The following is a 13,925-nucleotide window of genomic DNA, read 5'->3' as shown; positions in this document are numbered from 1 at the left end:
CTGGATTTGATACAATGTTTTATTAAGAAACCTTTGGTATATTAAGAGTGATAGTTACCATTTGGGTTTTTCAAGCTTACAGAGTAAGCAGTATACTCAGTACGGCAGATGCAGTGATTGTTTTTCAGCTGTAAAATATATTACCGACTTTGCTAATAAAATGTATTTACATGTATAAAATTAGTTTTGACTGTAGCAGTGTAGAAATGGACTGTTACGCATCTGCTGCAATTTCTAACTTTGAAAATACACACACACACACACACACACACACACACACACACACACACACACACACACACACACACACACACACACCGCAAGGTGCAAATAGACCACACACACATTTTCTGTCTACTCCTGTAAGCAGAAAGCAGGTGTAAACTTCACACAGTGTAAACCTGACTCAGTAAGACATTGCTAAGTCTTTATTCCACACATGAACTTCCCCTGTATTCAAGTCTTCTATCCATTTAAACAACAAAGGAAGAAGTGAAAAAAAATAAGTCTTGTCAGGTGGTCAAAGTGACTAGGTGGGTCACACAGGCACACAGGAGGTGAATAAAAGCCACACTGGAAGTACACATCCCCCTCATGGTACTCAATGCCCATGAGTTTCTCCATTGAGGTTACCAGTGTGACTGCTGTCCTTGGTTTTTAGGGTCTGACTGGGATTCTTACTGCAACTTCTCGTCTCCTCGTCCGAGCTGCTCTCGATGTCGCTGCGGTCATCTTTTGACACCTGTAACATGAAAACACAAATAGGAATGACAGTTTTGCTAACAGGAATAGCAAGGAAAGCAAAAAGACTACAGGTGTACAGCCGTGATATCAGATCTGAGGCTGTCGGCATGCTCACAGATACAGATATTTGGCATAAAGCAAAATACTGGAGAAATTAAAATTTTGATTCTGATGATAATGCTGCTAGAAGCAAATACATTTGCACCCAAGTTATTACAATTTAAACACAAATTTCAACCCCCTGGTGGCGCTCTACAAAGTCTTGCGACAATTCATTGGAGTAGATATAATTCACTGGACAAAAGAACATTTTGACCTGCAGTTGGTGCTAGATGAAAAATCAGGGGATCACCAAACTCAGGCTTTATCCCCTGGGGACCATGAATGTCAAAATGTCATGACAATCCATCGAACAGCTGTCAAGATATTTTACTAAAAAACAGAGATCTCAACCTCATGAGATATTTCAGTCTGGACCAAAGTGATGGAAGAACTGACCGACATCCCCATCCATCAAACTACACAGATAGCGTAGCTTAAAAATATTACTACAAACAACAGCCAGCCAGACTTACCTTTCCCTTGAATATTGCTTTAATAGCAATACGAGTGATGAGGTAGAACCAGATGATATGAAGAGCCTGCAGCACCAACAGCAACCCATTAAGCAACCACCAGGCCCGGTATGGTCCAGCGATTTCCCAGCTCTCAAACAGAACACTGTTAACAATCCTGCAACAAATACACACATTACACAGGTTACTTGAGCTCTGATTATTTAGTATTACAACTTTTAGTTAATTAAGAAACTACCTTTGTGTAAAAATGGCTTCAAATAGTTAAACATGTGACAGTGTGTAATTTGATTGCCTCACCAGAAAGGATATATGACAAGTCGAGTCAGGAAAAAGATTATGCTGAACACCACAAACAGGCCATCACATAGCTTCTGGTACTTGGCATAGTTGGCCAGCTTGGCAGCCTTTGGGGCAAAAAAGTAAGGCATTAATGATTCACAATAAAATCATACTAGTATCTGTTTTCCAGTAATGACATGTTATTGAAATGTTAATAAGAGCTGTGTTTTTCCTGTGAGACAGGTAGTAGCTCACAACTGCCTTTACTAGCCTGTACTTCTGCATTTGAATGACATCTCTGAAATGCTAATAACAGATGTGTTTTTTTCTGTCAGACAGGTAGGACAAGTAGCTCACAACTGCCTTTACTATCTTGTACTGCTGCATTTTAATGACATCTTGTCACTGAAATGCTAATAACAGATGTGTTGTGTCTGTCAGACAGGTAGGACAAGTAGCTCACAACTGCCTTTACTACCTTGTACTGCTGCATTTTAATTACATTTTGTCACTGAAATGCTAATAACAGATGTGTTGTGTCTGTCAGACAGGTAGGACAAGTAGCTCACAACTGCCTTTACTACCTTGTACTGCTGCATTTTAATTACATTTTGTCACTGAAATGCTAATAACAGATGTGTTGTGTCTGTCAGACAGGTAGGACAAGTAGCTCACAACTGCCTTTACTACCTTGTACTGCTGCATTTTAATTACATTTTGTCACTGAAATGCTAATAACAGATGTGTTGTGTCTGTCAGACAGGTAGGACAAGTAGCTCACAACTGCCTTTACTACCTTGTACTGCTGCATTTTAATTACATTTTGTCACTGAAATGCTAATAACAGATGTGTTGTGTCTGTCAGACAGGTAGGACAAGTAGCTCACAACTGCCTTTACTACCTTGTACTGCTGCATTTTAATTACATTTTGTCACTGAAATGCTAATAACAGATGTGTTGTGTCTGTCAGACAGGTAGGACAAGTAGCTCACAACTGCCTTTACTACCTTGTACTGCTGCATTTTAATTACATTTTGTCACTGAAATGCTAATAACAGATGTGTTGTGTCTGTCAGACAGGTAGGACAAGTAGCTCACAACTGCCTTTACTACCTTGTACTGCTGCATTTTAATTACATTTTGTCACTGAAATGCTAATAACAGATGTGTTTTTTCTGTCAGACAGGTAGTAGCTCAGAACTGCCTTTACTACCTTGCAGAGATGGGGACTCGAGATGGAGACTTGGACTCGAGTTGCACCTAAGTCGCACACACAGTGACTTCTGATTCGACTTGAGACTCGTCCTCAAAAGACATCAGACTTGCCTCAGACTCGAGGTTCGGGACTCGTGAAGAATGTTTATTTTTAGGAAATGTCTGATGAGCTTGCGGTTATTCCCCTCCCTACGTTACCTATAACCTACCTATGTAACACAACTACGTATCTGCTGCGCACAGCATGTTAAAGCTGTGTCTCCCAGTCTCTTTATGACTACAGCTGCATCTAGGTCAAACAGACATAACGTGCAAATAAACATCACTTTATGTCCGTGGTAATAGCAAAGGTATGTCTTTGTGAAACTTTAACGTTTCTTTTAACGGAATAATCTAAGTGTGGCTAAATAAGTGTTTGCAGTTTATAGCGTAATCAGGCATGATATTGTTACCTGTTAAAATACCTTTAAATGGCCTGAAAGGTAGTTTCTGCCCTGAAAAGTGTTGATTTCATTAATGAGACACTGGTTTGAGACTCTGGGGGATGTGTTGACTTACAGTAGTTTATAAGCTGTGATTAATTGCATTGTGCATTACATGGTTGTGCTCTGTAAGTGAAAAACAGGTTACAGTTATAGTATCCCTTATAGCTATGCAGTTTTATAAGCAGCCTGGATTGAACGCAGCAGGTGATACAACACTCATTATCACGAGTGATGTGAGACTTGGCTTGGACTCTAGCTCAAAGACTTGTGAGCATCTCTGCTACCTTTTACTGCCGCATTTTAATGTCACTGAAATGCTAATAACAGATGTTTTTTTCTGTCAAACAGGTCGGACAAGTAGCTCACAGCAGTATCATTTCCATGCATGTGTGTTCGCCTACATTTTACGAAACAGCGCCTGGTATTGTTGAGTTAAAACACCCTCATGTTTGCTTCTTGCAACAGGTGAAAATCTTCATCACCAAGTTCTTTACCTCAAGGAAGATGTCGGATGCATCGTGCACACACATGACCAAAGTGCCAATTCTTAGCATGTTGTTGGCATAGGAAAATGTGATGAGCAGTATGGTGGCCAGGTGGTGGACAAGCATGATGATGAAATCCTGTCATTAGTGAAATGAAAAGAGATGACGAGAGAGAGAGAGAGAGAGAGCAAGATAATATCAGTAAATAAGATGCTCGTGCACTCAAATTTACAAGTATGTAAAACACCTGTAGCTGATGGAACAAAAAGATGACGCTGATTAATCCTCACTGCTGGTATTTTATACATTCATAAAGACTATCAGAACACCAACTGAAAGGCTTTGTTTAAATACTGGGATAACAGGATGATCTCAAGCTATAAATGAGATGCTTTGTAAATCCTTATGGCACAACAGCATTTCATTGTCTAAACTGTTCTGCTAGAGCACATAATAATAAGCAAATAATACACTTTAATACACTGGAAACATTAAATGGTGTGAGAGGTCAACCCTGTAAACATACTTCCAAATAAATAAAGAAAAATGGATATGACATGAAGATATTTTGAAAAGCTGGCAAAACAGTTCCAATACAAAAGGTGGCAAGTACTTAGGAGGTCTACTGAGAGGCAGCACAATATTGTTAGTTAAGCCATTGTTGACTCACCTTACGTTTAATGTCTATGAACTGGGAAAACATCAGGGACCAATAGAAAGCCAGCTCAGCTACATAGTAGTTGAACTGTCCAGGACTCACAGGCTTTGGGAAGAAGTGAAGCAAAAACACATTTTAAAAATATGTAATAATACCAATATTGGTGTACTGAACAGATCAGAGTCATAACATAGGATGATTAATAAAATAAAAACTACTAACCAGAAAAGGATAGTTGTACCAACACTGTCTGGTGTCCCACATCCAGGGCGACTAACAGAAACAATTGTGCACATGATTAAGCCTGTGTGATTAGATCAACAAAAGCTATGCAACACTTCCATGCAACAGTATCAATATTCTGCATTCACTCATTCAACTCACCACCCACAGATGGCGAATGGCATAGATAAAAACCCCCAGGTAAAAGGTAAATCGCCACCTGAAATGAAAGACGAGAGCAATTTGAAAAAACAGAACAATGTTACTTGTTCTTCTTGAAAAACAAGACTGCTGGTCTGCAGTTATGCTAATGCCTCTGTGAGGCTGAACTGAGTCACAGCAGTTCTTTGAGCTACATGCTAAGGTCAGCATGCTCACAATGACAAGGCATAACATTTACCATGTTCACCATCTAAGTGTAGTGTGTTAGCATGCTAACATTTACCATGTTCACCATCTAAGTGTAGCGTGTTAGCATGCTAACATTTACCATGTTCACCATCTAAGTGTAGCGTGTTAGCATGCTAACATTTACCATGTTCACCATCTAAGTGTAGCGTGTTAGCATGCTAACATTTACCATGTTCACCATCTAAGTGTAGCGTGTTAGCAAGCTAACATTGCTAATAAGCACCATTTAGTCACCGTCATGAGCTGTATGTTGAGCTGCATTTGGTCATAAAACAAAGACATTTTGAGATAATGATGGTGCTAGATCAAACGTTAAGGAATCACCAAAGTTATCCTGAGGGGGACACGAATGTGTCAATCAAATTACATGGCAATTCATGCAATAGTTATAAAAGACACTCAAAACCACAAATACTTGAGGAACAAGTTGGGGATCACCACAGTCATTAGGATTCATCATCCACAAATGTCTGTACAAAATTGAAATGCCAATCAATCCAATTGTCAGATAACTCTCCACTGTTTTGGAGGAAGCTTAGTAGGAACCTACATGCTTTCACAGAACTTCTTCTGCATACTGGGCCTGTCTTGGTTCCGACGGACGCGAAACCATCTCTGAATTTTCCGTACATCCCAGTCCAGTTGCTTGGAGAGTCCATCCAGTTGCCTCGTGTCTGGACACTATAGAGGACAGCACAGGACAAGTACAAATCAATGGCTTTGCATAGCCTCTACTTGTAAAACCACAATACCAGTAGGTATGACTGTCACACCACCTGAAGTATTTACTGAACATATTATGCCGGTGGTGGCGTATTCCAGTGCAGAAACATCAGTATTCCAGTATGTAGAGGAACATTTAATGGACTACAGAACAAACATGGGCCTTATGACTGATACATCCTCTCCAGAACATCATTGGGCTGAGCTTTCCGAGGCTCTCCTGCCTGAATCTGAAGTATGTGGGCACAGGGCTTGGCCACTAGCCTGTATACACACAGATGGGAGGCAAAAGAAAAGAGAGAAAGTGGGGGCAGGGAGGGGACACAGAGATGGAAGAAAGAGAGATAAGTTAAGCACTTTGTACAGACTATAACAGATAAACCATTAGCTAAGATTGGCCAAGGGTTTCCCTCACTGACATGAACTGTGCTTCAGCAGTTTGCCAAGTGTTATATTCCTGTTTTTACAGCTATTTTTCTTGTTTTTTCCTTTCTGAACCACAGTTGCCACACGAGACTGAAGCCCTCAGCTGTGCACTCACACAGCTGCACATAGGCCGAAATAGCAGGGGGGTAACCCCCCCCCCCCCAAAAAAATCATTAACTAATATAATGATATATAATTAAAATGACTATGTAAGTTGTAAAACAATACAAATGCAATAAAGGTTTGTTTTAAGTTTAGAAACATTTTAAGTCCCCCCCCCCCCTTGCCTCACAGTGGTTTGGTTCACTGCCTGCTTTCCCTCTTTTTGTCACTGACACACACAACTCTCCAGAGGGAGCGAAACTTTGAATCGCTTCAGTAGTTGTGGAACTCCAGTAAGGCTGGCAAGGCTATTTTATTCACTTAGAACATCAGATGAACTGTTTTTTCTCTTTAATACAGATGATGCTGAGTCATTAATAAATTAATCATGACAAAAAATTATGATAACGGATATGTTTTTCCATTAGTTCTCTATGTTATGTTTTGTAACATTACCTAGCTTGTTTGGTAGCTTTTCCAATAGCTTACTGGATAGTAAGTAACCCACTACAGCTAGAAATGTGCCGATCAATCAAATAGGGACTGGAAAAGGCTGTTTTACAGCTTAGTCGGCTCTGAGATGCTTTTTTGTTGGATTTTATTTGTAGCTACAAAACAGTTCCTTCCAGTGAAAATGCGATTGTTATCAAAGAATCAATGTTTCATTATGACCATACAATTGAATGGACCCCGAGTGAGAATTGCCCATGTTTATGCTAGTGCTGATAGGCATCGTAATAAAAATTTACAAAGATGTTTGTGTATGCTGTCAATAGTTCTTAAAAAGAAAGAATCAGAATCAGCAGGTCAGACCTTTAAATAATCGGTAATTGGAATCAGCCAGGAAAAATGCATTGGGTGCACCTCTTACTACAACTAACACCTGTGTGTGAACTGATCTTGGGCTAACTATGTAGGTCTACCTTTGTGTTGGGTTTTGCTCAGTATGATGTTAAGTGGCAGATCAGCTGTATTTGAATATCTAAGAGACATCCTCTGTCCCAGACGAAACCTAAAATACTAGTATGTGGACGATGCCATAATTAGGATAATATGATCATTGGTGAAGCTATGAACTTAATTCACATTTAAACAATTATTGCTTTGTGCTGTTGGCCAGATAAAAAGACAGAGATAAGAGTAAGTACAAAAAGTCATGGTAACATCACGGTCTCCATGCTACAATAATACTAGTTGTAAAACTTCCCTTTGTGTACACGTATCCTATACAAGTACAATTTTGGCTGTATTATGTCCCCTTCAGAAATTTAGCTTGAGAAATTTTATGTTTATTGTCCCCCCGACTGTTAGATGAAATTTACGCCCTTGGCTGCAGGCACCCAAAATGTGGAACTTCACTAAAAATAAAACAGCAAACAAGGGTCTTATTTACCTTTCGAAAAGCAGTCTGAGTAGAAAAACTCCGACTGCCAGCGGCAAGGCGTAGAGTATGTCTCCCAGTCTGGGATACTCAACACCAGGTGGTGGACGCTCCAGGTCCGCCCATGTAACATTTTCGGGAAGCCAAAATCTCTCACTCCAAATCCAGTCTGAGATAAAGGAAGTCATCGGGGAACACAGAATACTCGAGATCAACAGTAGCGGATAAAGTCAATCGGAGAAACTACTTGTTGAGCATGTGATGGCTTAGGTTAAAGTGACTGAAACCCTTTGCAGAGATGTTCCCGCCCGCCCACTATAATATTTCTCTAACTAGGTGAGTATCACTTCTGGTTTAGCAGCCTACTCCTGTGAGTCAACTGTGCACGGACCGCTAGCTTGACACATAAGGCTGAAAGGCGACGCCCACCAAAGTGATTATTTGGCAACTGCCAATGAAACTTTTCACTTTAAGGATGCAGTATACTGTTGCTGGGAGTTCAAGCCAACCAATGTTAGCTAACGTCTACTGACACCTAACGTTAATTAACGTCACACCCACAGTTTGCTATTAGCGTTCAACCTCACCAATTAAGCTAAACTGGACGTATTTTGGTGTTGTTTGGTGATAAGTTATTAAAGTTGAGATACTTTTTTTCAATGTTCAAGTGTTCAGCCACATTTAACTCTGTAAGGCTATAATAATAACATGTAAATTAAGTTAAAAAACAAGACGAGTAATGTTAAGTTAAAAACGTTTTGTAAAGTTGGCCAACTAAATGAAAAGTACCATTCTGATAAAGATTTAAGTTAAGAAGATGTATATCTGAAACTAGTTGATATAAGGGTTGCTTAATTTAACGGATATGCTTTCAGAGTTCGCCATTATCCAGTTGACTGAAAATCCTGTTCATTGGTATTTTTGCCGCCACCCATTTACATAAACAAACCCAGGTTAAAAGGTAAACCTAGGTTAGCCAAACCTAATGCAAGAACACTGCAATAAATCTTCCTCATGAGGGTTTTTATCTTCCAAAATGATTGCTGAAACACTTATTTTTAAGTATTTTTAAACGTAACAGTTTCAACAATAAACTGAAAATTATAACCTTTTATGAAGATAGGATTAATAGCAGGGCTGCTGTATTGGACTGCTTTAGTTTTAGCTGGATTTAGGTGGATCTAAACTGTAGGCCTACTTCCATTTAGATGGTATATTAAACAACACCAAGACACAATTACTGCTGAGACAACAAAGAGATTTTTATAGCAAATTGTAGAACAAATTTTTTTTTTGATGAAAGCATACAGAACAAAAACCTTGGAATTTGGCATACAGTAGATTTTGATTAGAAGGCAGCAGGTTGATGAATTTTATTTATTTATTTATTTACTCTATAGGCTACCATGACTAAAGAGCTCAAAGAAAACTCAGCTATGTCTCCTGGGATCTCATGATTCTCCTCAAATATGTATCAGTTTTCTCATATTGGCCTCAGGAGCAAAAACCCATCTCTGTCTTACTCTTAATCAAAAGATGAGATCTCTACAGTATCTTAAATAACTGTAATTTCAGTCTCCAGAATGTGGATCAGAAAAAAAGCTCCAAGATATTTCTCAGTTTTGTCTTAGTGACCCCACTTAGGGGCTATTTTACTCAAGTACTTTACTTACGTCAAATGTTGAGGTTGAGTATTTTCTTTTTATGGGGGTTTGTACTTTTACTCCCCTTAATTTCAAATCCTTATTGTATTTGTTGTTAATTATCTGTTACAAGTTACTGAGAAAAATAAACTAAATTTTGACATTGAAAATAATGCACTTTCAAATATGCTTTCCAATTGGTTAGTGGTAGTCAAAGCCAACATAACTGGAACACCCAATACTTTGAATTGACGTTTAGAGATTAATTCATTAATGACCGAATGCACGCAAGAACTGATACCAACAAGTATCTGTCATACAGAATAAGCACTTTTACTTTTGATACTTAAGTACATTCACTATGGAATATTTTTATACCTTTTACTTGAGTAGAATTTTGAGGACTTTAAATGTGGATATGGTATTTCTCCTCTTTTAAGTAAAGGAAAATTGTACTCTATTTAAAGACAATAAGTCTTTTATTAGTAATTTTAGCTGGATGGCGCAGTGGCAGTGTTGTTGCCCTTTAAACAATGGGAGCGGGGTTCAAATCCAGCTCAGGGCCTCGAGCATGATTCTCCAAGCATAGACAGTAATGTAATACAGTCTAATCAAGCTCACAAACATCTCCCCAGAGCTCCCGACGGCTTTTTAGGAGCAAGACATTAATGAACTCAAAAAGATTCAATGATGAGATCTCATCTGTTACTTTCATTTATCCTATTGTAATCTCAATTCAGTATCCATTTGTCTTGCCTAAGTCTCAAAACCTCAATCTCTCTTCATCTCATCCTTTTCTCCTAAGGGGTTTTAGGAGCAACAATTCAGATTGGAGTGATCTCAAAAAGATATACTATTGAGATCTTAGTGTTATCTCAAGAGTTAAAGAAAAGACTATTCTGAGCAAAAGATTTTTCCTCTGGGTAACCTTAGTCATAGAGTACACACGTAGTTAGACTTTTTACTGCAAAGCTTCGTTAGTAAAGGTAACGTTAGGTGAATCTTCCAGTCATAACGTGTAACGTTAGGGCTGTCGTGGTGAAATAATTTACCCCGCGGTAATATGTTAACAACAACGCGGTATGCGGTATGATCGCATTTTTCGTCAATGAAGTAATTAGGTGGCCTAGTAAGTGTGTCTGTGTGTCCAACAGTAACTTCCCAGATAGCAGATGACTCTGGAGCGAATCCACCCTCAAGCCATCAGATCCGATGTACGTTCTCCCCTGTTTTGGCCATGCGCACTGAATTCTGCATGCGCCTCCAATTGCTGCTAATGGTATAATATTCTTTGAGGAGTTCATCAGTGGTGATAAATGATTCGAAGTGTATATTTTTTGAAGATTGGAGTCATCAATTTTTTATTGCACTTAGTAGAATTAGCATTCCTTGACATTCAGCAAAAGTAAGCGCTGATAACATTTGATCAATGTGCACAACAAAGTGTCTGAAAAGAGGTGGATGCCTAATTCGACAGAACAGATAACGTTAATGAAGGCTACCTGCCGAGATTTGCATCCACCTTTTTTCTCAGTAGGCCTAGGCTATACAGGTGCTGGTCATATAATTAGAATATCATCAAAAAGTTGATTTATTTCAGTAATTCCATTACAAGTGAAACTTGTATACATTCATTCCACACAGACTGATATATTTCAAGTGTTCATTCCTTTTAATTTTGATGATTATAACTGACAACTAATGAAAACCCCAAAATCAGTATCTCAGAAAATTAGAATATAGTGAAAAGGTTCAATATTGAAGACACCTGGTGCCACACTCTAATCAGCTAATTAACTCAAAACACCTGCAAAGGCCTTTAAATGGTCTCTTAGTCTAGTTCTGTAGGCTACACAATCATGGGGAAGACTGCTGACTTGACAGCTGTCCGAAAGATGACCATTGACACCTTGCACAAGGAGGGCAAGACACAAAAGGTCATTGTTAAAGAGGCTGGCTGTTCACAGAGCTCTGTGTCCAAGCACATTAATAGAGAGGCGAAGGAAAGGAAAAGATGTGGTAGAAAAGTGTACAAGCAATAAGGATAACCGCACCCTGGAGAGGATTGTGAAACAAAACCTATTAAAAAATGTGGGGGAGATTCACAAAGAGTGGACTGCAGCTGGAGTCAGTGCTTCAAGAACCACCACGCACAGACGTATGCAAGACATGGGTTTCAGCTGTCGCATTCCTTGTGTCAAGCCACTCTTGAACAAGACACAGTGTCAGAAACGTCTCGCCTGGGCTAAAGACAAAAAGGACTGGACTGCTGCTGAGCGGTCCAAACTTTTCAAAAGCTATTGAAAAAAAAAATTTTTTTTACACTTATTATTAATAAATATTCATATAAAATAAAACGAGTACTCAAATCTAATATGAAGAGGTGTGTCTGATTTGCCTAGTGTAATACTACAATTCGGCATTGGTTTGGAGTCGGTAGGTCACATGACATGGAAGCTATTGAAAAAATGGGCATTTTCTTCCATAAAATATTAATAAATATTCATATAAAATAAAATATGAACTCAAATCTAAAATGAAGAGGTGTGTCTGATTTGCACAGTGTAGCTCTACAGTTCGGCATTGGTTTGATGTCTTTGGATCACATGACATGGAAGCTATTGAAATAAATGATGATTTTCCCATAACACTATTTTAACAATTGTAATTTAGTGATAGTCGCTAAGCTGACCCCCGGTGGTTAAAAGCGAGCTATCGGAGGTGAGCTAACCGCATTTATACTGCCGACACTGGGTGAACTAAGTAAGAAGCCGTCACCGGACCCTGGGTGAATGTCTGTCGAATATCCAACTTAAAACTAACTTCACCGCAGTGTCGGCGCCTCTATCCGAGGACACAAACACGGTAAGTAACGTTAAACTGTGCTATCAAAATATGCTATCGTTGTACAGTTGCCTAGCCGGTAAAATTATAACATTCCAGTCATAGATAATGTTGCTTTGTTTGCCGTTTTTAATTCAGAAAATATCCGATTATGGCAAACCAAGGTAGCTCATGTTACAGCACATTAGCATTAATGTTAACTTAAGCTAGCTAACTATATGAGTTGTAAGTTAACAAAGCCCAATTTGGATGGGATGTTTCTGTCTGGGATGTGAGTGATTTTAATATTTATTACTTTAAGAGGTCAGTAATTTTAAAACAGTCATGAGGGCATAACGTTATTTAATTTAACTTTAAGTATATTTCAAGCAAAGCTAATGCTAACTAGATAGCAGTTTCTGGTATAACTTAACCGTTACCGTTCTGTTTTTAGCCAATATTTGATTATAATTTTTAAAATTAATGCCATAAAAAAAACCGGGGTGAAGTTAGTTTAATATTCAACATTCGTCGGTATTCGCGCCTGTTACCTTCAATATCTCCGTGTCAAAATCTTAAATATTACTAAGTAAATATAACTTAACCCCGGTCATAAAAAGTATGCTGAATAAGCTATTAGTAGTTACTGTTGGCAATGGAGATGTGTATGTAACTGTCACAGACAACTATAACTTGATGACTTTGTTATTGAAGAAAACTTGAAATGTGATTATTTCTCAGGCAAGTTAACCTTAGGGTGCTTACACACCTGGATCGAGTAGAGACGTCGTTCCGAAACAAGGGGGCGTTTCCCCTTTGGCCGGTTCGTTTGCAAATATGTGGACACAACAATCGCATTCTGATCCGGAACAAAACAACCGAGCCGAGATCGCCTAGAAGAGGGGGTGTCGGTTCGATTCCAAACGAACCCTGGAGCAGTTTGTTTGCAGTGAGAACACAGCTGACCCATGAACCGGAACAAATTAATGTGTTGCCTGGCAACCAACACCAAAAGATTGCTTGTAGCTTCAGCAGTGTATTTTGCTAATTTGTTGCGGTATGTTATTTTGGTTAATGTATAATGTACTGCTGTCAGTGTTTTTTTTACTTCATGTGGCAATGCTCAACGGAGCGTTCACAACCCCTCTCTTTCATCACTAACCATTTTGTGACTTAAGTGTTCTTGTGGTGACCAACATCTGGGAGATGTGGTGTTCTGGCCAAATATCTATGAGGCATTTCAGCTTTTCGCAGCACCAAGTCAACCCGCTGATTGTGTACGTTAGGTCGCCACTGATCTACCGTGAGATGCCACAGCATCTGCCGCTGATTCAATCAATCAATAAACCTGGACCGAGAGAAATATGTTAGCAATAGTAGTTTATTATGCAATATATAACATTGTGCATTTCTTCATGTAAACAGCAAGAGTCACGTTCAATGTACGCATTGCTTGGTGCAATACAGTTGGTAGTTTAACCTAGGTAATTATTGTGTGTGCAGAGTTGTTACTGTTAGCATTATATTTAATATTAAATTCATATTTAATGTGGTTTTCATAGCAATAGATCTGTTTCGCCTTTCTACCAGCAGGTGGCAGTATTTAAATGAATGTCCGGTTTGTGTCTTTGTTAACTGTTTTAAATCCAGGTTACCGATACAGATGTATCTATTTTTCTTCATTTCATTTGTTTTTTCATTATTAAGGATTCATTTGTAACCTAGTTACCATCTTCATTCACCCACAGC

At 38.8% G+C, this 13,925-nt stretch overlaps 1 protein-coding gene across 1 annotated transcript; it reads right to left on the bottom strand.

The window, feature by feature from the left end:
• Position 1: 1 nt before the first annotated feature.
• LOC123975632 (ceramide synthase 5-like) lies at positions 2-8,028 on the bottom strand. Its single transcript, XM_046057290.1, is given in 10 exon segments — positions 2-742; positions 1,320-1,476; positions 1,620-1,726; positions 3,797-3,925; positions 4,458-4,550; positions 4,668-4,718; positions 4,830-4,887; positions 5,629-5,759; positions 5,936-6,065; positions 7,723-8,028. Coding segments are annotated over 10 exon segments (1,173 nt in total). The 5' UTR covers positions 7,899-8,028; the 3' UTR covers positions 2-601.
• Positions 8,029-13,925: the final 5,897 nt, after the last annotated feature.

Source organism: Micropterus dolomieu, linkage group LG08 (genome assembly GCF_021292245.1).
Source record: "Micropterus dolomieu isolate WLL.071019.BEF.003 ecotype Adirondacks linkage group LG08, ASM2129224v1, whole genome shotgun sequence".
NCBI lineage: Eukaryota > Metazoa > Chordata > Actinopteri > Centrarchiformes > Centrarchidae > Micropterus > Micropterus dolomieu.
The sequence above is the reverse complement of the archived record's forward strand: the minus strand, read 5'-3'. Positions and strand labels throughout refer to the sequence as shown.